The 22,456-nt window shown below is 37.9% G+C and overlaps 1 protein-coding gene across 1 annotated transcript in view; it reads left to right on the top strand.

The window, feature by feature from the left end:
- Positions 1–22,456, top strand: part of LOC122788423 (rho GTPase-activating protein SYDE1-like) — an 809,025-nt gene that overhangs the window by 582,142 nt on the left and 204,427 nt on the right. Inside the window, exon 5 of the mRNA XM_044055491.1 lies at positions 12,867–12,993. Coding sequence (XP_043911426.1) covers positions 12,867–12,993 — 127 coding nt within the window. The remainder of the gene's footprint in view (positions 1–12,866; positions 12,994–22,456) is intronic.

The raw sequence follows: 22,456 nt of genomic DNA, 5'->3' as shown, positions 1-22,456 counted from the left end.
AGGTTTTTTGCGGAATGTAATTCCATATTAAATCTATTATATATGAAATGGACAGTCTTAGGCTGTGGGTGATACAATGACAGATAAAGAAAGATGACAGAAATAAAAGCAAAATGGAAGGGGAGTGTGAAATCTGATTATAAATAAAGATAACATATTTTAATGAAAAATATAGCAAACAGTGACCCCTCAAGTCCATTGCTGAGAAAAAGCAATATGCTACTGTAGAATGAATCAGTGTATCATTTCAGACCAAATGGCATTGCTCCACAGTCTTTAAATTCAGACCAAGGAAATGACGAGGCTACCATGGTGTGTAGGAGATGGCAGTGGACAAGATGAGGCTATCATGGTTTGTAGGAGATGGCAGTGGACAAGATGAGGCTACCATGGTGTGTAGGAGATGGCAGTGGACAAGATGAGGCTACCATGGTGTGTAGGAGATGGCAGTGGACAAGATGAGGCTACCATGGTGTGTAGGAGATGGCAGTGGACAAGATGAGGCTACCATGGTGTGTAGGAGATGGCAGTGGACAAGATGGAGAACATTGATGTCTGCGCTGTGACTGAAACCTAGTTCAAGGCTCCTGAGAGCACCCCAGCACTAGCAGGTTTTACCTCATATCATGCGTTCCGGCCCCAAAACCCGGACCACAACACAAAAGGAGGGGGTGTGTCCATATTCATCAAGGACACCCACACCTCCAGGTTGGTGGCAACGCACAAAGCATCGGAAACCCTCCAGGTGCAATTAACCATAGGCAAAACTGCACTACAATTTGTAGCATGCTACAGGCCACCCTCTCAAACTCAGGAACCCCACACAGCCTTCCTGAAAACATTGGAGGGTATAAATGTATCTCCAAACACCATCATATTGGGAGACTTCAACTACCCGAATATTGACTGGGAACACTACTCAAGCCCAAACTTTCTAGCCCAAAGGTTCCTGGAGTTCATAAATTCAAATGCCATGGAACAACTAGTCACTGTTCCCACAAGAGGAGAAAATATATTAGATCTCATCATCACAAACATGGGGACAAAATGCTCCACACCAGAAGTATATCCCTCATTGGTGAGATCAGACCATAAACTAATCTCACTGGAAATCCACATCCTAGCCCCACCCCAAACAAAAAAGACCACAGTGAAGAACTTCTCTAAAGCAAACTTCACACTACTCAAGACTGGTGTGGTATCCTTCAAGGCCCCCGAGCCAGTGGAAACCACAACCCAAGCTGCTGAAGCCCTTACAAATGCCTTCTACGAACACCTGCAGGACTGCATGGATCAGGCAATCCCTAATAAAACCAAGACTCTTTCCACCAAGGGCAGGCGCCCAGTCTGGTGGACCCCAGCCATAAAGAAACTCTACAATAAGAGGAGAAAGCTGTTACATGATAGAGCAAAATCCATAAAAGAGAAGACACCCTTGATCATTATTAGTAAAAAAATACGGGCACTCATAAAGTCATCCAAGGCTAACTTTGAGAGAAAAATTGCCATAGATTCAAAAGACAATCATAAAGCCTTTTTCAGCTATGTTAGAAACCTGGGTGGAAACTCCCAGATTTGCTCAGAATTAGTCCAAAATGACACAAAAATTACTGAACCCACAGACATTGCCAACATACTGGCAGACAGGTTCAGTGCAAACTTCACCCCCATCTCCCCCCCAAAAGGAGAGATAACTATCCCAGCGGAGTGTCGCCTCCCTGACATCTCAAATGCGCAGGTGAAAACTGCCCCCTCTAAAGCTAAAAACACAGCATCAATGAGACCGGATGGTGTCCCAGGCTGTGTGCTACATGAACTCAATGAGGAATTAAACCAGCACATAAGGCAGCTGTTTAATCTTAGCCTTACCACAGGATACGTGCCCAAGGAGTGGTGTACGGCAACTGTGGTCCCACTCCACAAAGGCGGTCCCTCTACAGACCCTGGTAATTACTGCCCCATAAGCTTAACAAGCCTGGTCTGCAAAGCTATGGAGAGGATCATAATGGATCTCATTAACAAGGACATAGGGGATTTGCAGACATTGGATCCAACCCAGTTTGGCTTTGTCAAGGGCAGATCATGCCTCTTGAACTTGGTCGACTTCTTCGAAACAGTCACCAAAGCCATTGATGAGGGAAAGGCAGTCCATACAGCCTACCTTGACCTTGCAAAAGCTTTCGACACAATACCCCACTCGGGTATTATAGAGAAACTTACCAGCTTAAATGTTAACCCATATGTCACAAGATGGGTTGCAAACTGGCTAAAGGATAGAACCCACAGGGTTAGAGTTGCTGGCGCCATGTCGGATTCCAAGCCGGTCACAAGTGGTGTCCCACAGGGCTCAGTCCTTGGCCCCCTGTTGTTCGGCATCTACTTCTCAGAAGTGCAGGCAAACATAGGAGGACTATGGCTGACAAAATTTGCAGATGACTGCAAACTGGGTGCCATAGTGGAAAGTACATCCGACACAGATGTCCTCTAGAGGGGTCTCACGGAAACTGATGGCTGGTGTCAGAGCCATGGACTGAAGTTAAACGCCAAAAAATGTATAGTCATACCCTTCGGGAAAAACAAGGTAACCCCAAGCTACCATATAGGTGGAAATCCACTAAGCACAGAAGAAGTCATCATGGACCTGGGGACCCAGGTTGACAGTGGCCTGTCTTTCGACACTCACGTTGCTAAAGTGGTTAGAAAGACATTCTACATTGCCCACCTGATCATGAAGGGTTTCACATCCAGATCAAGTGAGGTCATTGTTCCCCTGTACTCTTCACTTATCAGACCAATGATCGAGTACAATGCCCCTTTTGGGATGTATCTCACCCGACACCTGCAGCAATTGGAGAGACCCCAGAAGTTCCTCACCAAAAGAATAAAGGGACTCCAAAATCTGTCATATGCTGCCAGACTGAAGAAACTCCAGCTCTATTCAGTTGCATACCGCATGCTCAGAGGTGACCTGTGCCTGACATACAAGGCCATGACCAACCCGGCATTAATGGACATGCTCCACCTCAGAAAATCCAAATCCACCAGAACCACTAGAGCAAGTGACTTAAACCTTAGCACGGATATAAATAGGACGTGCTGGAGGGATAGATTTATCACCCAGAGACTCCCTATGCTGTGAAATAAAATCCCGGTCCATGTGAGGCAGAGCACCTCGCTGGCTCTGTTCAAGAGAAATCTTGACCGGTGGATGGGAGATCATAGGTTTACCCCGGGAATCGTCTCTGTGTCACTGCTGGACAGAGGCAAAACAAACTAATGGGCATATTATTTTTAACATAAGGGGTGGCGTATGCCACAAAACTCTGGGCTAGGCTTATAAATGCCTTAGGGCAGATAGCCTAGTATAATCCTATGAACCTATGAACCTATGAGGCTACCATGGTGTGTAAGAGATGGCAGTGGACAAGATGAGGCTAGCATGAAGGGGAGAAGATGGCAGTGAATAAAATGAGACTGCTACAAAATGCAGGAGATAGCAGTGAACAAGCTGAGGTTACTGTGGTAAGGTGTTGATGGTAGTGGACAAGATGAGGCTATTGTTATGGAGAGGAGATGGCAGTGAACAAGATGAGGCTGCCATGGTGTAGTCAAGATGAAGGTGGACAAGATGAGGCTACTACAGAGGGGAGACGATGGCAGTGGAGAAGATGAGGCTTCCACAGTGAGGAGAAGCTGGCAGTGGACATGGTGAGGCTACCACAACTGGGAGGAGATGGCAGTAGACAAGATGAGGCAATGGACAGCAAAGATGAACCACTGTCACACAAGATACTTCCTGCTATAAGTTGAACAACAAAGGGTAATCGACAAGAGAGAATGACAACTGTTTTCAGAGCTACATGGAAAGTACATCAGAGAAGACTACAGTATATATATATATATATATATATATATATATATATATATATATATATATATATATATATATATATATATATATATATATATATATAATTTAATCTATTCTATGATATATTATTCGATACCACTGAACCTAGAAGTAAACAAAAGATAGATATAAGGACACTGAAAAAAGCAAAAGCAATTTTAAGGCAGTCAAGCCATTTTGCTGTGAAATGTTGAAAAGAAAAAATGTTATTGTGTTTTTGGCATTAAAATAATTTGCTAAGCATACAGAAATGAAAAAGCAGGTTTCCTAATGAAAGTGCGACTATTTTGTGGTCAATCCACAAAAATGCGATCACAAAAGCTCTGAAATACACAACCACAAACATAAGTTGATCTTACAAATAGCACAAAAACCCTTTTGCAGTGGCAAGCTTCTGAGCATCCCCATGTGCATGTGAGGGAAAGCAGTAATTCTCTAGATACTGTAGTCTTGATTTCCAGGTGCAAAACCTGGCTTTCACATAATAGAGATCGTGCATAAACATGTCAATTACAAGAGAGTTGCAAGCAAGTTTGGTCATCAAACTTATTTGATTATTCAAGAATTCCCCATGTACAGTACAACAGAGACTATCTAACCTACTTTTACTAGTCCATGGTAGAACTGAATGTCTCAGATGATTGACCTAATTGGTTATTGTCTATTCGTGTGGCCATTACATTGCACTGTCTAAATTAGTTACTTCCTCCCCCTAATACAACAAAATTTAACAACAACACCTTTATTAATATTCTGACCCAGTAGCATTGGAATATATTAAAATCTGTGATACCTGATAATGTCGTCTCACGCGTTAATGAAACTTTTATAAATATTCTTAACAGCCTAGCCCCTCTGTGAAAAAAAGAGTCAAGTCAAATGCTGCACCATGGCTAACTAAAGAAACTAAAAACATTGTTTTTCAAACAGACAAAACCTGGAAAGACTGGCATAAAAGCAGAACACAAAATATATTTCATACATTTTGTCATCTCAGAAATCTTTCTAAGGATCACATTAAAATGCATAAACAAACCTACCGACCTCCGATACAAACATTAAAAAAATACAAGACATTTTTGGTTATCAATAAGCAAACTAATACATCCTGACCAAACCATCACACCCAACACCACTGACTCAGTACCATCTCATTTTAACTCCTACTTTATACAGACAGTACTATCTCTGATTAATAGTAATAACAATTCACCTGTCTCACCCATCCTGTACTAACCAGTCTGATTCATTCTCTTTCCTCCAAGTCTCCATGTCTACTGTAAGAAAACGTCTACAGAAACTAACACAGACCTCTTTGTCTGCTGATCACCTTCCAACAGATTACCTAAACACAGCAGCTGATCTTATGGCATTTTCTGTATCCCATCTGATAAGACGATCCCTATCTTAGAGATACGTCCCATCCATCTTGAAAAAAATCTAATATAATCCATCCATCCATCCATCCACAACTCCTTTTTCCCAGTTCTGCATATGGGGTCGGGGTGCCACTGCAACAGTGACAATCATCTAGAGCCAAGGTTTACACCACTGAGTGGCTAACCCTGCCATGGTAGTTCTTCCACACCACACATTCACATGAACACTCACACCTATGGCCAATTTGGATCCACTTCAGAAGCTCAAAATACTGAAATCTCGAATTTCAGTATCTCGAGCCCAAGAAGTCGAATCCACAAAACAATGAAAACTAAAAACCGCGAAATTCAAAACCTCGAATACCAGAGGTTTTGAATTTTGCATTTTTACTACACACACACACACACACACACACACACACACACACCATCTACCACACAAACACACACAATCACTCTACTACATGCACCCCACCCCCACTACTTAAATATTCTCACTTCGAGGTCGCACTACATACAAACACACACAAAACACCACCACACAAGCTACTTTCTCTTCACACACACATCACAGCAACAAAACACACTGACACACACAACAACCCCTACCCAAACCCCTTAACAGACACACACACACTTATCTGAATACATGACCATAGCGGAACTTCAGAAGTGCGAAATTCAAAACCTCCGGTATTCAAGATTTTGAATTTTGCGCTTCTAAACTTTCGCTATTATGTGGATTTGGCTTCTTGGGCTCATAATACTGAAATTAGAGATTTCAGTATTTTGAGCTTCTAAACGGAACCCGGCCAATTCATACTGTCCTATTCACCTACTGCATGTCTTTGGAATGTGGGAGGAAATTGGAGCACCCAGAGGAAACCCATGGGAACACAAGGAGGACATGCAGACTCCACGCAAAAGGCACCCCAGCCAAGAATTGAACCAGAGAGCTTCTTGCTGTGAAGTGACAACAATATCTGCTGCACCATTGTGCTGCCCTCCCACCAAAAAAATACTGATATAACACCACTCCACAAAGGTGCACATTAAAAGACTTTTTCTGCTGTAGATCTATTGCCATCCTGTTCTTTCTATCTAAAATATTTAAAATATACATCCACACTGAACTTATTGACTACATTAACGCTAACAATCTTCTCTCCAAAACCCAGCATGATTTTAGAGCTCCCCATAGTTCTCCTTAACTTCACCCCAATATCATAAACTAACTTAGGAACGACTACAACCTCAAATCTTCACTGTTCTTAGATTTATCAAAAGCATTTGACACTAAACCACTATCATAAACTAACATAATAATGAAAGCAACCTGATATCTTTACTGTTCTTAGATTTATCAAGAGTTTTTGACACTACACCACTATCATAAGCTAACACAGGAATGACTGCAGCGTGATATCTTTACTGTTGTTAGATTTATCAAGAGTTTTTGACACTACACCGCTATCGTAAGCTAACACAGGAATGACTGCAGCGTGATATCTTTACAGTTCTTAGATTTATCAAGAGTTTTTGACACTACACCACTATCATAAGCTAACACAGGAATGACTGCAGCGTGATATCTTTACTGTTGTTAGATTTATCAAGAGTTTTTGACACTACACCGCTATCATAAGCTAACACAGGAATGACTGCAGCATGATATCTTTACTGTTCTTAGATTTATCAAGAGTTTTTGACACTACACCGCTATCGTAAGCTAACACAGGAATGACTGCAGTGTGATATCTTTACTGTTCTTAGATTTATCAAGAGTTTTTGACACTACACCGCTATCGTAAGCTAACACAGGAATGACTGCAGCGTGATATCTTTACTGTTCTTAGATTTATCAAGAGTTTTTGACACTACACCGCTATCGTAAGCTAACACAGGAATGACTGCATCGTGATATCTTTACTGTTGTTAGATTTATCAAGAGTTTTTGACACTACACCGCTATTGTAAGCTAACACAGGAATGACTGCAGCGTGATATCTTTACTGTTCTTAGATTTATCAAGAGTTTTTGACACTACACCGCTATCGTAAGCTAACACAGGAATGACTGCAGCGTGATATCTTTACTGTTGTTAGATTTATCAAGAGTTTTTGACACTACACCGCTATCGTAAGCTAACACAGGAATGACTGCATCGTGATATCTTTACTATTCTTAGATTTATCAAGAGTTTTTGACACTACACCGCTATCATAAGCTAACACAGGAATGACTGCAGCGTGATATCTTTACTGTTCTTAGATTTATCAAGAGTTTTTGACACTACACCGCTATCGTAAGCTAACACAGGAATGACTGCATCGTGATATCTTTACTGTTCTTAGATTTATCAAGAGTTTTTGACACTACACCGCTATCGTAAGCTAACACAGGAATGACTGCAGCGTGATATCTTTACTGTTCTTAGATTTATCAAGAGTTTTTGACACTACACCGCTATCGTAAGCTAACACAGGAATGACTGCAGCGTGATATCTTTACTGTTCTTAGATTTATCAAGAGTTTTTGACACTACACCGCTATTGTAAGCTAACACAGGAACGACTGCATCGTGATATCTTTACTGTTCTTAGATTTATCAAGAGTTTTTGACACTACACCGCTATCATAAGCTAACACAGGAATGACTGCAGCATGATATCTTTACTGTTCTTAGATTTATCAAGAGTTTTTGACACTACACCGCTATCGTAAGCTAACACAGGAATGACTGCAGCGTGATATCTTTACTATTCTTAGATTTATCAAGAGTTTTTGACACTAAACTCTATTGTAAAGTAACACAGGAATGACTGCATCGTGATATCTTTACTGTTGTTAGATTTATCAAGTGTTTTTGACACTAAACCACTATCATAAACGAACATAGGAATGACTGCAGCGTGATATCTTCACCATTCATAGATTTATGAAAACGTTTTGACACCGTAACCCATCAACATATTCTCACTGCTCTCTTCCCATAGCCTCACCAAGTAGTGTCTTCATATTTGCATAGGTATCTACTGAAAAGCAACAAGCCATCAAAAGGAAACAAAATCCCTCCACCTCCCTATCCCCCTCTTATTTAGCATTTCTCTAAGCAAACTACATAATGTGATCAACCTTGCTATTATAGTTCAGCATGTTGATGACTCACCCCTTATATGTGCAGCTGCATCCCTACCAGCACTTCAGGATATTACCCAAAAATGTTTTTCTGCTATTGAAACTTGGCTGAAAGATGCAAATCTACTTTTAAATGCTCATAAAAAACTGAAGCTGTAACCCAAACAAAACTTCTGCACATCCCAGTTGCCAGTAATTTCAAATCTGTCCAACACATATAAAAACATTAAAAACACATTAAAAACACACCAGGAACTCCTCTTCCTCTATAGAACCAAATAGAGATGATGTGAGACAAACACTAGCATCTACATTCGTTCTTCCATCCTTAATATGTGCCTCCCCTTCTCTGACAAACATAATTACAACACTTACAGATAAACTCTCCCCTTTTTACAATAACGTAATTACACTTACAAATAAACTCTCCCCCTTTTACAATAACGTAATTACACTTACAGATAAACTTCCACCTTTTACAATAACGTAATTACACTTACAGATAAACTCTCCACATTTTACAATAACGTAATTACACTTACAGATAAACTCTCCACCTTTTACAATAACGTAATTACACTTACAGATAAACTCTCCACCTTTTACAATAACGTAATTACACTTACAGATAAATTCTCCACCTTTTACAATAACGTAATTACACTTACAGATAAACTCTCCACCTTTTATAATAACGTAATTACACTTACAGATAAACTCTCCACCTTTTACAATAACGTAATTACACTTACAGATAAACTCTCCACCTTTTACAATAACGTAATTACACTTACAGATAAACTCTCCACCTTTTACAATAACATAATTACGCTTACAGATAAACTCTCCACATTTTACAATATTGTAGCCAGATTTGCTGCCAGTCTTATGCATATCATTCATCATTGCAGGACCTTAAGAGAACTAAATTGGCTTGATTTACCCAACTGTTTAACAACCTCACAATTTATTACTGCACACAATTTTATACATGCACCTGAAAAACGTCCAGCACTAAAGGATGTCCTGCAGCACTGCTCTCCAGGAAGTGACCTTTAATCAACCAACAACCTCTTAGTAACAACAACAAAGTTTAACAAGTCAGCTGGCAAATCACTCTATTTCCATTACATAGCTGAACTCTGGAACACCATCCTAACATACCTACAACAGACTGTGAAACTTTCCACCTTCAAGCCCCTTACTAAAACAGTACCTAAACCAAAATGGTTATGCACATGCTCCTCACCTGGGTAACTCCATGTTCCTTTTTCAGTCATAACCCTATCCGTTTATACCCTCTATCCCCTTCTACACAACAAACCTTATGACTCCTCCTTAATTCCCTTCCTACCTTAACCCCCATGTTACATGTCAATTTCTTTATGACCTTCCCACTTTATCCATTTCCTTCTGATACTGTCCACCACTCTCAAATTACCAGGTCCTATGTCAGTATGTACCCTAATATTCTTACCCCCCCCCCCAGATTTTTGACTCTTCAGCTGTACAATGCCTCTCTCCATTTAGCTTTGGCTACTATCTATCTACTGACTAACATATCACACTTCTTACCTAAAAGTATTTGCTCCTAACTTCTGTACTGCAACCTTTTTAACCATGTAATATAAGTCATATCTAATGTGTTGATAAAAAACAAAGACACTGGAATCAAAACAAAAAAAACCCAAAAAATACAGTCTGGACAAGTGGGGCTTCAATAAAGGCTGTCCCTCCTTGGAAGAGCCCTTTCATTGATTTTCCAAATTCTACAACAGAATTTTTGGTATTTACTCATGAGACAGGAATGAATGAAATTCGTTATTTAGATGTTCTCATTTGAAAAGATTTGGTGAATAAGACATTTACATCTAAAGTTGACAGGAAAAAAATGTTTTTTGAATTCCTATCTGCACTACCAAAGTAACCACCGTCCTTTTCAGAAACGCAATATAGTTAAGGAATAAATGGTGGGAGTAGCCCGGATGACCTCTGAAATGAATGATCTCTCTCAAGAGTTATAGTATGTTCATTCCCTTTTCTCAGAGAGATGCTACCCAGATAAACTTATTACTCCTATTAAGGAACAAGTTTTACAAGGTTGGGGGACTACATGTATACCCCTACTTCAAGGTGAGCCATTAACGAAAAAATGAGGTCCTGCAATCAGTACACTATCTTATATACCTTACTTAGTTATTACCTACGACCAGGACACCTGGTGGATAAAGAAAACAATCAGTAGGGTCTGGGACATGTTTAATAGAATGCCCAGTAGGATAGACATCTTTAATAAACATCTTAGGTATAGTTTTAAGAGGAAGTCCAGTGTCTTAAGGAATTGTTAGAAAAAAAAGAAGGGCACTACAGCTAACAGGACCACTGCTAGAACTGGCACATACAAGTGTGGAAGGTGCTCCCAGTGCACTTTTATGGCAAATTGTAAATACCTTCAGATTCCTCGTATACCCTTTAGATTAAGGGTTTCAAGATATTGTAGTTGTTATTCAAAAGGGGTTGTATACCTGGCATATTGTACATTCTGCTGGGCATATTATGTCGGTAAAACTGAACGTAATTTTAGACAACGTGTCTACGAACATATGTATGTCATCAGTAGGAAGAAGGAAACAAATGCCCTTTTCCAACACCTTATGGGTTGTGCCCAAGCAGATTTTAAATTTTGGGTCCTTGAACAGGTGGTTATCAGTGAGAGAGGAGGGGATTGGGAGAGCAAGTTGGAGTACAGGGAGATGATATGGCAGTTAAGACTAGATGCCCGTACTTCCCCTGGAATGAATGATCACATTTCACTCCTCCCTGCATTAAAATTGAAGGCTTCAAAGCCTAAAAGGACAAATAAATAAACCTAGTTTAAGGTTAATATAGTAACAATAATATTACACTGATTTGGTACATTATATTTATATATATTTATTTGTTACATTTATTCTACCTGTCATATTTATCTGCTTTTTTGGTTTTAACTTTATGTATGGATGGCTTCCACAACAGTTTTTATGTGCTAAGCCATTTATTTATTTATTTGTTAAGCCTGTTTTTATATCTGGCTTTTATGTCTCTACATGTTTTTTATACATTGTTTACACATTTACTCTTAATTAGATTTAATGAACTTAAATGATATACATATATTTTATACATTTTTTAATGAAACGGTCTTATTACTGTCATTGTTTTTGTGATGTAACATTACTTCCTGATTCAATTAAGTCAGAACTCATTGGAAGGAATGGTATTGCTTATTAACTTCTTGTTGTCAGTTGCATTTGATTCTGATGAAGTCTTCTGTAAGGAGATGAAAGTGCTTAATCCAGCTTGATTTTATTATTGTTGCTTGGTTTGGATTTAATAAATATTTTTCTTGGAGCCTGTGGACTTTTTTGTGGCATTATTTTTTGCTCTACCAAGGAGGGACAGCCTTTATTGAAGTCCGTTCATCCATATCTAATGTGTGTTTTATACTTGGAATTTAATATCATGTATAAAGTCACCACAGAAGAAATGTTTGCTTTATCTTAGTATAGCTTTACTCCAGAACAATTACCTCTTTGCATCTAGATATCTTAAGCAATGTTGATGAAATGTATCTTTATAAAAAAATATATTTTGTCATTAGTATCTTAAATGTGTCTGCTGGAACCTTTCTTTCTGGGCCTCCACTAAGAATGGGCTTTGCCCAGTCAAACTTTCTTAGTAAACAAAGGCAAAAAAATACATAAATGAATAATTGCATTTCTCTTTTTGCAGAGGTGGTGCATCGAAAGGCCTCATCATTTACTCTGAAAGTAATATTTCCTGATGTCAGATTTGTGCCTAGAATCTTTCATCTTTCATGTTTTCCCCCTTATTGTCTCTCTCCCTCTAGCCTTCTTTAAGTCTAATCCCAACAAATTGCCCACCTGAGAGTTACATGCTTCTGTATCATGCCTCCTGAAGTCCTTTGTCCAGAAACCAGAATCTTTCATTGTAACTCGTCTGCTCTCTCAGAGATCGCTCTCCAATGAGCTCTTACTTTGACAGATCTGATTGTTGATTTTCTCTTACTGTCATTTACTTTAACTTTATGGCTCCTGTTTATGACTTTCTGCCAACATTTTAGCATTCTGTTTCTAAGTTTCATATTCTACCAGTTTATACCAGTAAAGCAGTTTCTGATTCATATAGCTTTAATTCAACTATTTGGCGTTAACAATATGTACATCTAACTCACAGGTAATTTATTCAGGTGATCGTCAAGCTCATTTTTAAAATAGTTGCAAGCAGTTGAAAGAAAACAGAGCTGCACTATGTTTCAGCATTCATTCAGCAAGTATTTGCATTTAATTTCTTCATACTCTGAGTTATGCTATACGTTACTCCAAAGGGTATATTTCTGAGGTCATTGCTTACTGTGATTTTTACTTATCTCTGTCTAGGTTGTAGGCTTGTATCGCTTATGCGGTTCAGCTGCTGTGAAGAAACAGTTACGTGATGCCTTTGAGAAGGACAGTGCAGCTGTGTCATTATCGGAAGACCTTTATCTGGATATCAATGTTATTACAGGCTAGTATTTCCATGATTAAAATAAAAGCTCTTCTGTTTTGTAGTGTTAAAGTGGACAGCATATTTCCTGATGACACGATAAACAGATAGATTGTTTTGTGTACTGCTGACACTGCTGTGGTGTTTCTTTTTATGTAGATAAAGATTTCAAAGACAGATTACACTAACAGTAGTCAAAGCTTTAGTAAACAATAAGAAACAGCCTTACATAAATGAACATATATATATATATATATATATATATATATATATATATATATATATATATATATATACATATAACCACATATTTATGGTTATATCTGTTTATCAGTGTCCATATTTATACATCTGTTTACTTGTTTATCTCTGTCCAGCTCGGTGCATCACTGTCTTATCTGTATTGATGCTCACATATTTCTATTTCTGTCTGTTTACCTATCTGTATCTAGCTCTATGAATCACTCTGTTGTCTGACAGACACACACACACACACACACACACACACACACACACACACACACACACACACAAACGTATACTGAACTTCTCTAAGACTATTTTTGTGCATCATTCTTCTCAGGATAGCCTGTGACTGCCCAGCCCTAACAGTGACATATCACATCCTCTAATGCTCAGGAAGTTCATGCATAATATTGTGTGGAACATACTGGGACCAATGTCCAAGCTAAATGTCACTAATGTACAGGTAAAAAAGCCTTTTCTAAAATGCCCAGTGGAGATAACTTGCAAAGCAGCCTGATCTCTTCTGAAAACTTTGTAAAATATATGTGGGCATGGCACTGCCTGTTTCTCTGTGCCCAGAGGAAATTTGCAACAACTAAGTTTCTGGAGACGAATTTCAATTCAGCCATATGTGCACAACCAAATATACCCATACAGAAATGTCTCACTGCCTAACAACCTGAACCCAGATAAAAGTCTTTTTTAAATAGTTATATTTGAAAATGTGAATTCTGCTAATAGTTTAGGTAGTTTTGCCTGTAGAGGAAAGGATAGAAACGTAAGTCTGATTGTAAAACCAGTGTTCATGATGTGTTACTCAGCCATAGTCCCATAGCGAGCATTTCTGATACCATACTGAACTATAAATATGGTATCCTGCATGACGGTGCTGGTTTTTTGCAGGTTGGGCTGCTTGCCATGAAAATATCAAATAGAAAATATATTCTTGCGCCGTGTCAATGACACCTGCACTTAAAAACTACCAAGAGCTCTAAGAACTAAAGCTGCACAAGAGATGTAAAGAATGTAAACTAGAGTTATTATTAAAAGAAACATTTAGAGCTAACTGAATGGGTAAATAATATAATTACTGTAGTAAGGAAAGCCATTTATATTGATCGGTGAAATCAAATTATCACAAGACAGCATTACACTTTGCTAACATCTGAACAAACGATATTAACAAAACAAAACGCTGTTATTTTGAGATGCCGTGACTGAAATCACTGTTGCAGTATTCCTGACATATGGGTTGTCACTCTGATATCCGGCCATTGTACCAAAGCTTTACCTTTCCTAGGTCGTATATCTGCAGCTTTATCTCAGTTGGTATGCACTGGGGTATATAGACAGATGGACGAGTACAGATCCATGGAGTATCTTGCCTCCAGTTTGAATACAGGTCGTGCATCCATCAGATTGTTCACCGATTGGTTGATGGTAGCTTTGCTTCAATCATTTATACAGATAAGTGCCCCATTGGGGAACTTTCCGTTTTATCTTTTGTTGAAAGTTGTAGATGTCAGCTAATGGGGTAAGTGTGAGTGCAGTAGGCAGATTCTGTTTTTTTTTTTTTGCTAGGCCCAGAACATGATCACAAATATTGCTCAATCTGTCAGCCATTCATTCTTAAAACCATTAGGTCAAGGCTTTCCAATTTTAATACCTTTCTACAGACCCAGCATCTTAAATGCTGGGCCTAGTCCAAAATAACTGATTCTGCATCTCGGAGGTTCCTCTGCATCTGTAGAAAAAATGCAAGAGCCTTTGAAAAGATCCATAGTCCAACGTTTCTGACTCCAGTTTACCTGCTGATGTTGCAGAACACATGGTATGTCAAGTTAATCCTCAGATGCCTGTTACCAAGACCACATTGGAGGCCTGTATGGCTCCTGAGGCCTTGAGACTGCGGATACATCAGAGGAAGACCGTCTCATCATTTCCCCAGGGACTGCATGGCGTCCCTCAAATTTTAGTAAGGGAAGAGATCCCAGGCTCTCTGAGAGAAGTCAGACAGGGTTATAAACCTCCACATCTCATCCAGGTAGACATCATGCCTAAAAATAAAAAAAACAGAAGACTAGGCATGTGGCCTCTCCCTCAGGATTTAGGGAAAAGGAGTGGCTAGACTTCTCAATGGGTTGTTCAAAGACATTATGTCTTTGGAATCACAGGCTATTCCTCAAAAAGAACCTACCCCTGTTTCCTCTTTTTCTGCAGAAGAACAGGACTACAACTCTGACCCTTCTCTGGACTATTCCTCTTAGGTGCATTCTCCAGGGTAAACTCTTCTAACAAAGAGGACTCCCTCTCACTGGATTCCCCTATTGAGGAGCCTTTCTTTGGAGAGACATTACAGAACATGATGAAACACTTTGATTGGTAGTCCACGTTGATGTCTGATGTTCAGAAGAGGTATTACACCCTCTTGGAGATGGGCATTCCTGCCCCTTCTCCAGTCCCTCCTGCCCTTGAGGCTTTCCATGAAGCCTTTCAGTGCATCTCTTCTGCACCTGGTTCTCAACCACGAACTCCTAAGATACCAGACAGGATTTACAAGGTCCCTGATGTCCTTAAATATCTATATAAGAACCCTGTGGTACCTTGCCTCTCTTCAGATAAGCCCTTCAGGTGTCTGTCTAATGTTAATGCCCTACCTGCTGATAAAGATAGTAGGGCTCTGGATAGATGGGGGATGAAGGTTTATACCTCTGTTACCCCTGCCTTTAGGAAAGTTAATTACCAGATTTAAATATCAGAGTGGTTGATCAATGTTCTGCATTCCTTAAACAAAGTTATACTAGACCATCCTACAGCAGATTCTAAGGATCAAATGCTGACCTTACTATTCCAGGACACTCGAATAGCCAGACACAGCATTAAGTGTGGTTATGATGCTGTGAATGCTTCATCTATGGCAGCTGTCACAGGATCTGTTATCCATAGATATGCATGGCTACACAATCAACCTAAAACTGAGGATTTCAAATCTAAAATTCTAGACTCTTCCTTGGCAAACACTTCCTGTTTTGTCCTCAGGCAGTCAGTCTGTTCAAAACTGTCCAAGAGCAAGGTCAGGCCATGAAAGACTGCAGACCAATTCTACTCTCCTTAGATATCATAGGAACTACCCATCTAAATCTACCCCCTTATACCTTGGCCACTTCTCCCAAATATCTACATAATTTATCCACAAGAATCAAAATACAGTCAAAAGCTATAACATTAAAAATATCTTTCACGAAAAGAAAGGGAAAAATGTCTCAGATACAGGTGACATTATTGCCTATAGAAATCACTATATGGAACATTTACAAAAAGAAAATATACATATTGCTCAATTAAATATAGCTGAAAAATGTTTTAATATAAAAAAATACCCGAAAAATTAAAACTAGATCTGCAAGCATCCATATCCTACAAAGAAATTACAGATACAATAAAATATGGTAAAAATAATAAAGCTCCAGGTATAGATGCATAATTATGGAACTATATAAACTTTTTCCTTCAAAGATACTATCCCTCATCCATTAAACTCTATTAGAAATTTAGTCACAAGCTTTAATACCACCCTCTTGGAGATATTCCTTAATCACACCAATCCTAAAGGAAAAAAAATCCCCAAACCTCTGTACCTCATATAGACCTATATCATTATTAAATAATGACTATAAGATATTTATGACAATATTAACTAACATAATGAAAATATCACTATCAAAACAATAAATAATGATCAAAGTGGATTTATATATCATAGACACACACATGACAATATTAAAAGGATAATTTCTCTTATAGATTATATTAATAAAGAAAATAAACACTCATAATTTGCTTAGATATAGAGAAAGCCTTTGATTCCCTAAATTGGGACTATTTATTCAAAATTCTGGTGTTGTTTGAATTTCCTCCTTCCATTGTTCATCTACTAAAGAATATATATACAAATAATTTAGTGTATGTTAAGTTAGGTCCTTCACCTCTGAATCTATACATATAACAAAAGGTACTAAACAAGGATGTCCCATGTCACTGATTCTATTTGCTTTGGCTATTGAAATATTAGCAGAGTCAGTATGTAACAATACAAAAATCAAAGGAGTATATGTTTATGAACAACACAATTCTAAAGTAATGCTCATTGTCAATGACATATTATTAACATTATCCAATACAAAAGAGACATTAGAAGAATTAGATATTTTAATTGACACATTTTAGAGGACTTCAGGACTCAATTTCACTAAATCAAAATCAAAATTTTTCTTTTTAAATAAAAAAAAAGAATTGCAGACAAAGGGGAATCACATTATAGGGAAACAAAAATATACCTTAAAATATCTAAGAATTGAGTTATGCAAGGATAATAATGAATTAGTCTACAAAAACTACAATAATATCATCAATACAATTAAAATCTCTGTGGAAAAGTGGAACAAAATAATATTATCATTTGAAGATAGACTACACTTAATAAAAATGGTTTTACTACCTAACATTCTATATATAGCTTTGGCAATACAGCTGTTACTAGAAATGAATATACTCAAAGAAATAAACTCATGCCTAATAAAATTTGTCTGGTTTCCCAAAAGAAACAGAATAGCTTTCCATATCAGACCATGGAAACAGGGAGGATTAAACTTTCCTGATATAGAAACATATATAAAACCTTCAATATCTAAAACAATCTCAGACTGGATAAGTCAAAATTATTCTGCAAATTGGAAAGAATTACTAACTGTAATATCATTAAATTAATTTGATTTACAAAAAAATTCAAATAACAGATAAAAACAATTTACCATGGCACATATTATGTATTAGTATGTAATATAACATAACTAAGCCCACTAAAGCTTGCATGATTAATTATTAAATCATTAATAATTATTACATTGACTCATTTAGGAAAAGTATTAATGCAAATATAGATTTAAAAATCTGGTTTGATCTTTTAACACCATTCATAGTTGCAAAGAGCTATCCACATAAAATATACAGAGAAATAATTAATTCCTGGGAACAGAAAGGATTTGTTTGTTGGTTTCAATGTATCAAAGAACTAAACGTTCTGGATATGCAAACAATATAAACAACATACAAAATTCCACAACAAGACTAGCTAACTATGCAAAGCATTCTGACATATTCACAAGATTTATGCAGAATAATTAGTAATTCTTCATTTAAAAAAATACCTAAACTAAATTAATTTGATTTACAAAAAAAATTCAAATAACAGATAAAAACAATTTACCATGGCACATATTATGTATTAGTATGTAATATAACATAACTAAGCCCACTAAAGCTTGCATGATTAATTATTAAATCATTAATAATTATTACATTGACTCATTTAGGAAAAGTATTAATGCAAATATAGATTTAAAAATCTGGTTTGATCTTTTAACACCATTCATAGTTGCAAAGAGCTATCCACATAAAATATACAGAGAAATAATTAATTCCTGGGAACAGAAAGGATTTGTTTGTTGGTTTCAATGTATCAAAGAACTAAACATTCTGGATATGCAAACAATATAAACAACATACAAAATTCCACAACAAGACTAGCTAACTATGCAAAGCATTCTGACATATTCACAAGATTTATGCAGAATAATTAGTAATTCTTCATTTAAAAAAATACCTAAACTTATGAAATACCTATATGAAATCATATATAATGATTATGACATGGCAAATAGTATTTCGAAATTTTACAAGATATTGATAAATTATAAAACAACATCCAAATCCTCATATTAGAATTATAAAACAAAAGGACGCTCATTACAGCTAACTGAAGAAATTAAATCAAATATTTAATTATCAATAAAACATACATCCTTTATACAATACTGGAAAGTTTTTAATTGGAAATGCTTGCACAGAGCATTCTTAACTCCAGATAGATTTACTAAAAGTAATTCTTCCACAAAGGGAATATGTTGGAGGTGTGAGCAAATACACAATGCAGATTGGAATCACATTTTTTTCGACCGTGTTAAAATTAAGCCATTTTGGAATGGTATTAAAAACCTTTTACAAGCTTTAGTTAATGAATCGTTTAACTTATCCAAAGGTCTAGTGTTATTAAATGTGTACAAAGGTCCTCATTTGAATGAATTAAATATGTATCTAGTTTGGACAATACTTGCAATCTCAAGGAACTGTATAACAAGAAGATGGAATACAAACACAATACCAACTTTGGAAGACTTCTACAGCCTACTGAAAACCACAGCATTGTTGGAAATTAAAATTAAAGAATTAAGGATTCATCCTAAGCCATTTATTAACAATCCATGGAAAAAAGTCTCATAATTGATTGACACTTTACAATAACTGAACAGATACACTCTAATAACTGGATTGTTATACCTATAAAGTAATTGTATATATTGAGCTCTGTTATAGTATCAGGCTGATGTAAATAATGTACATACTTATTTAAGATGTTATATACAAATACTATGGAATTTATTCAACTTTATTTGAAAAATAAAAAGATTTTGAGAAAAAAATAAATAAATCTACCCCTTCATTAGACGGGATCCTAGGACATCTCAGAAGCAAAGGCAAACCCCTAGGAAAAAGTACTCTGAAAATCCCCATAGGGAGCCTTCAACAGAGAGGCCACCTTTAGAAGCAGAAATCTGTTCTTATCTCTGCAGTACCCCTCCCCCTGCCCAAAGCCCCATTAAACCTCTTTCCTTAGCCAGATGGGAAGTTGTTACTGCAGACAAGTGGGTCTTATCTATCATCAGGAATGGTTATGCTATGCCTTGGGAAAATATTCCCCCTCTGAAAGGCATGCGACAACCTCCTGAAAACCAAGCATCTCTTCTGGCCTCGACTATCCAACACTTCTTGAATCAGGGCAAAATTGAGCAAGTCCCAAATGACTTCATGACAAACTTGTTTTACTTTAGGATTTTTCTAGTTCCAAGAAAAGAAAGGCAGTGGAGTTTCATCCTAGACCTGTCTCTCCTAAACACTTACTTGAAGGTATGATCTTTCAAAATGCTCTCTTTTCACTTTTCTGCCTTTCACCCCCCAAGCTTTCTTGGTGTCACTAGATCTGAAGAACAACTACTTACACATACCCATCTGTGATTCCTTAGGTTGTGCTCTTGTTCCCTGCATTTTCAATTTCCTGCTCTGCCTTGTGGCCTTTCCACAGCTCTACAAAAGTGTTGAAAAAGTGTTTGATCCAGTAGTAGTTTTCTGTCACACTCATGGAATCCAGATTTTCACCTACCTGGGCAACCTACTGATCCAGGCTCTCTGTCCTGAAATTCTTATTCAGCATCTACACTTTACCCTTTATCTTCTGACAGGTCCAGGGTTCACTATAAACTACAAAAATTCCACATGGTCCCTATACAGGACCTGTTTTTTTCTGGGCTGCAGACTGAACAAAGAAAATGCAGGCCTTCCTTTTGTTTGTATATAACATCTTAAATAACTATGTACATTATTTACATCAGCCTGACACTATAACATGGAACTTATAAACAATGACATTGGTAATCTCCAAACTCAGGACCCAACCCAGTTTGGGTTTGTAAAAGGCAGATCATGTCTCCTAAACCTGATACACTTCTTTGAAGCAGTCACCAAAGCCGTAGATGAGGGTAAGGTGGTTCACACAGCCTATCTAGATCTCACCAAGGCTTTTGACACCATCCTCCACTCTGGAATTATAGATAAACTCACTAAAATTAGGTATAAATCCCTATGTCACAAGATGGGTCAGAACCCACACTGTGAAAGTAGCTGACTCTAAATCCAACTTCAGACCAGTGACAAGTGGAGTACCACAGGGTTCAGTCCTGAGTCCTCTCCTGTTTAGTATCTACTTCTCTGAAGTACAGGCCAACACAGAAGGTCTTTGGCTAACAAAGTTTGCAGATGACTGCAAACTAGGAGCCATAATCAAAACTCCAAAAGATGTGGACATCCTAAAAAAGGGCCTCACTGAGACAGATGCCATGGCCTCAAGCTCAGTGCTAAAAGGTGCATTGTCAGCCCTTTTGGTAAAAACTCTGTACCCATGAACTACCACATAGGCGGTAGTCTACTTAACACCGAAAGTGTGATAAGAGGCCTTGGGACCCAGGTGGACAGTAGTCTCTCCTTTGATAATCACATCGCCACAGTTGTCAGGAAATCCTTCTATTTGGCACACCTCATCACAAAAGGTTTCTCATCTAGAAAAAAAAAAGAGGTCATTGTTCCCCTCTACTCATCACTCATTAGACCCATTATAGAGTACAACACTCTGTTTGGTATGTACCTCACAAGACATCTACAACAACTGGAAAGGCCACAGAAATACCTCACAAAGAGGATTACTGGCCTCAAACAGATGCCGTACGCAGACCGTCATAAAAAACTGCAGCTTTACTCTGTTGCATATCGACTACTCAGAGGCGATCTCTGCCTAACACACAAAGCTATGTCAAACCTAAAGCTTTTAGACATGCTCCACTTAAAGAAATCCCAATCCCTATGAGCTACATGCCCTAGGGACCTAAACCTTGTCACCACAATAAACAGAACATGCTGGAGGGATAGATTCCTATCCCAGAGACTTCCCATACTCTGGAACAAACAACCTATCTATATCAAACAAAGCTCCTCATTAGCACTCTTCAAGAAAAATCTTGATGATTGGATGGGAGATAGGAAATTCACCTCAGGGATCACTTCTGTGGCTCTGCTCGACAGTGGCACAGGAAAATAATTTTCTTGGGTGGCGAAAGCCAGGGTACCTTTTGGCTAGGCTTATATAGGCCCTAGTGCCAATAGCCTAGTGCCTACCTATGAAACTATGAACCTAGGAGAAAGTTCACAGTCTGTCCAGTTATTTCAAATATATCTCCTCTGCAACCCAGTGCTCAGCCAGGGAGATGCTAAGGCCTATGGGATTCATGGCAGCCACCTTCTCTCTGCTCCCCATGGCCAGACTTCCAATGAAAAAAATCAAGTGTTACCCAAAATCTGTGTGGTCTCAGCACTGTCACCCCTTGGGCACCCTGATTCCACTTTCCTGATTCTAAGTATTTTTTAAGCATTTTTATTGCTTTTTTCGACCTTTTGTGCATTTCGACCACTGTTTGTGCTTATATTATTGTGATATTACCTGTTTTCTCTGTTTTTCTGAGCTTAATTTGTTGACTGCACTTCTTAGCTTAAGTTTTGCTTAAAAGTTAACCAA

Source organism: Protopterus annectens, chromosome 13.part0 (assembly GCF_019279795.1).
Source record: "Protopterus annectens isolate FY-2018-M chromosome 13.part0, PAN1.0, whole genome shotgun sequence".
In the NCBI taxonomy this organism is placed as follows: domain Eukaryota; kingdom Metazoa; phylum Chordata; order Ceratodontiformes; family Protopteridae; genus Protopterus; species Protopterus annectens.
This window is presented reverse-complemented; position numbering and strand designations above follow the sequence as displayed.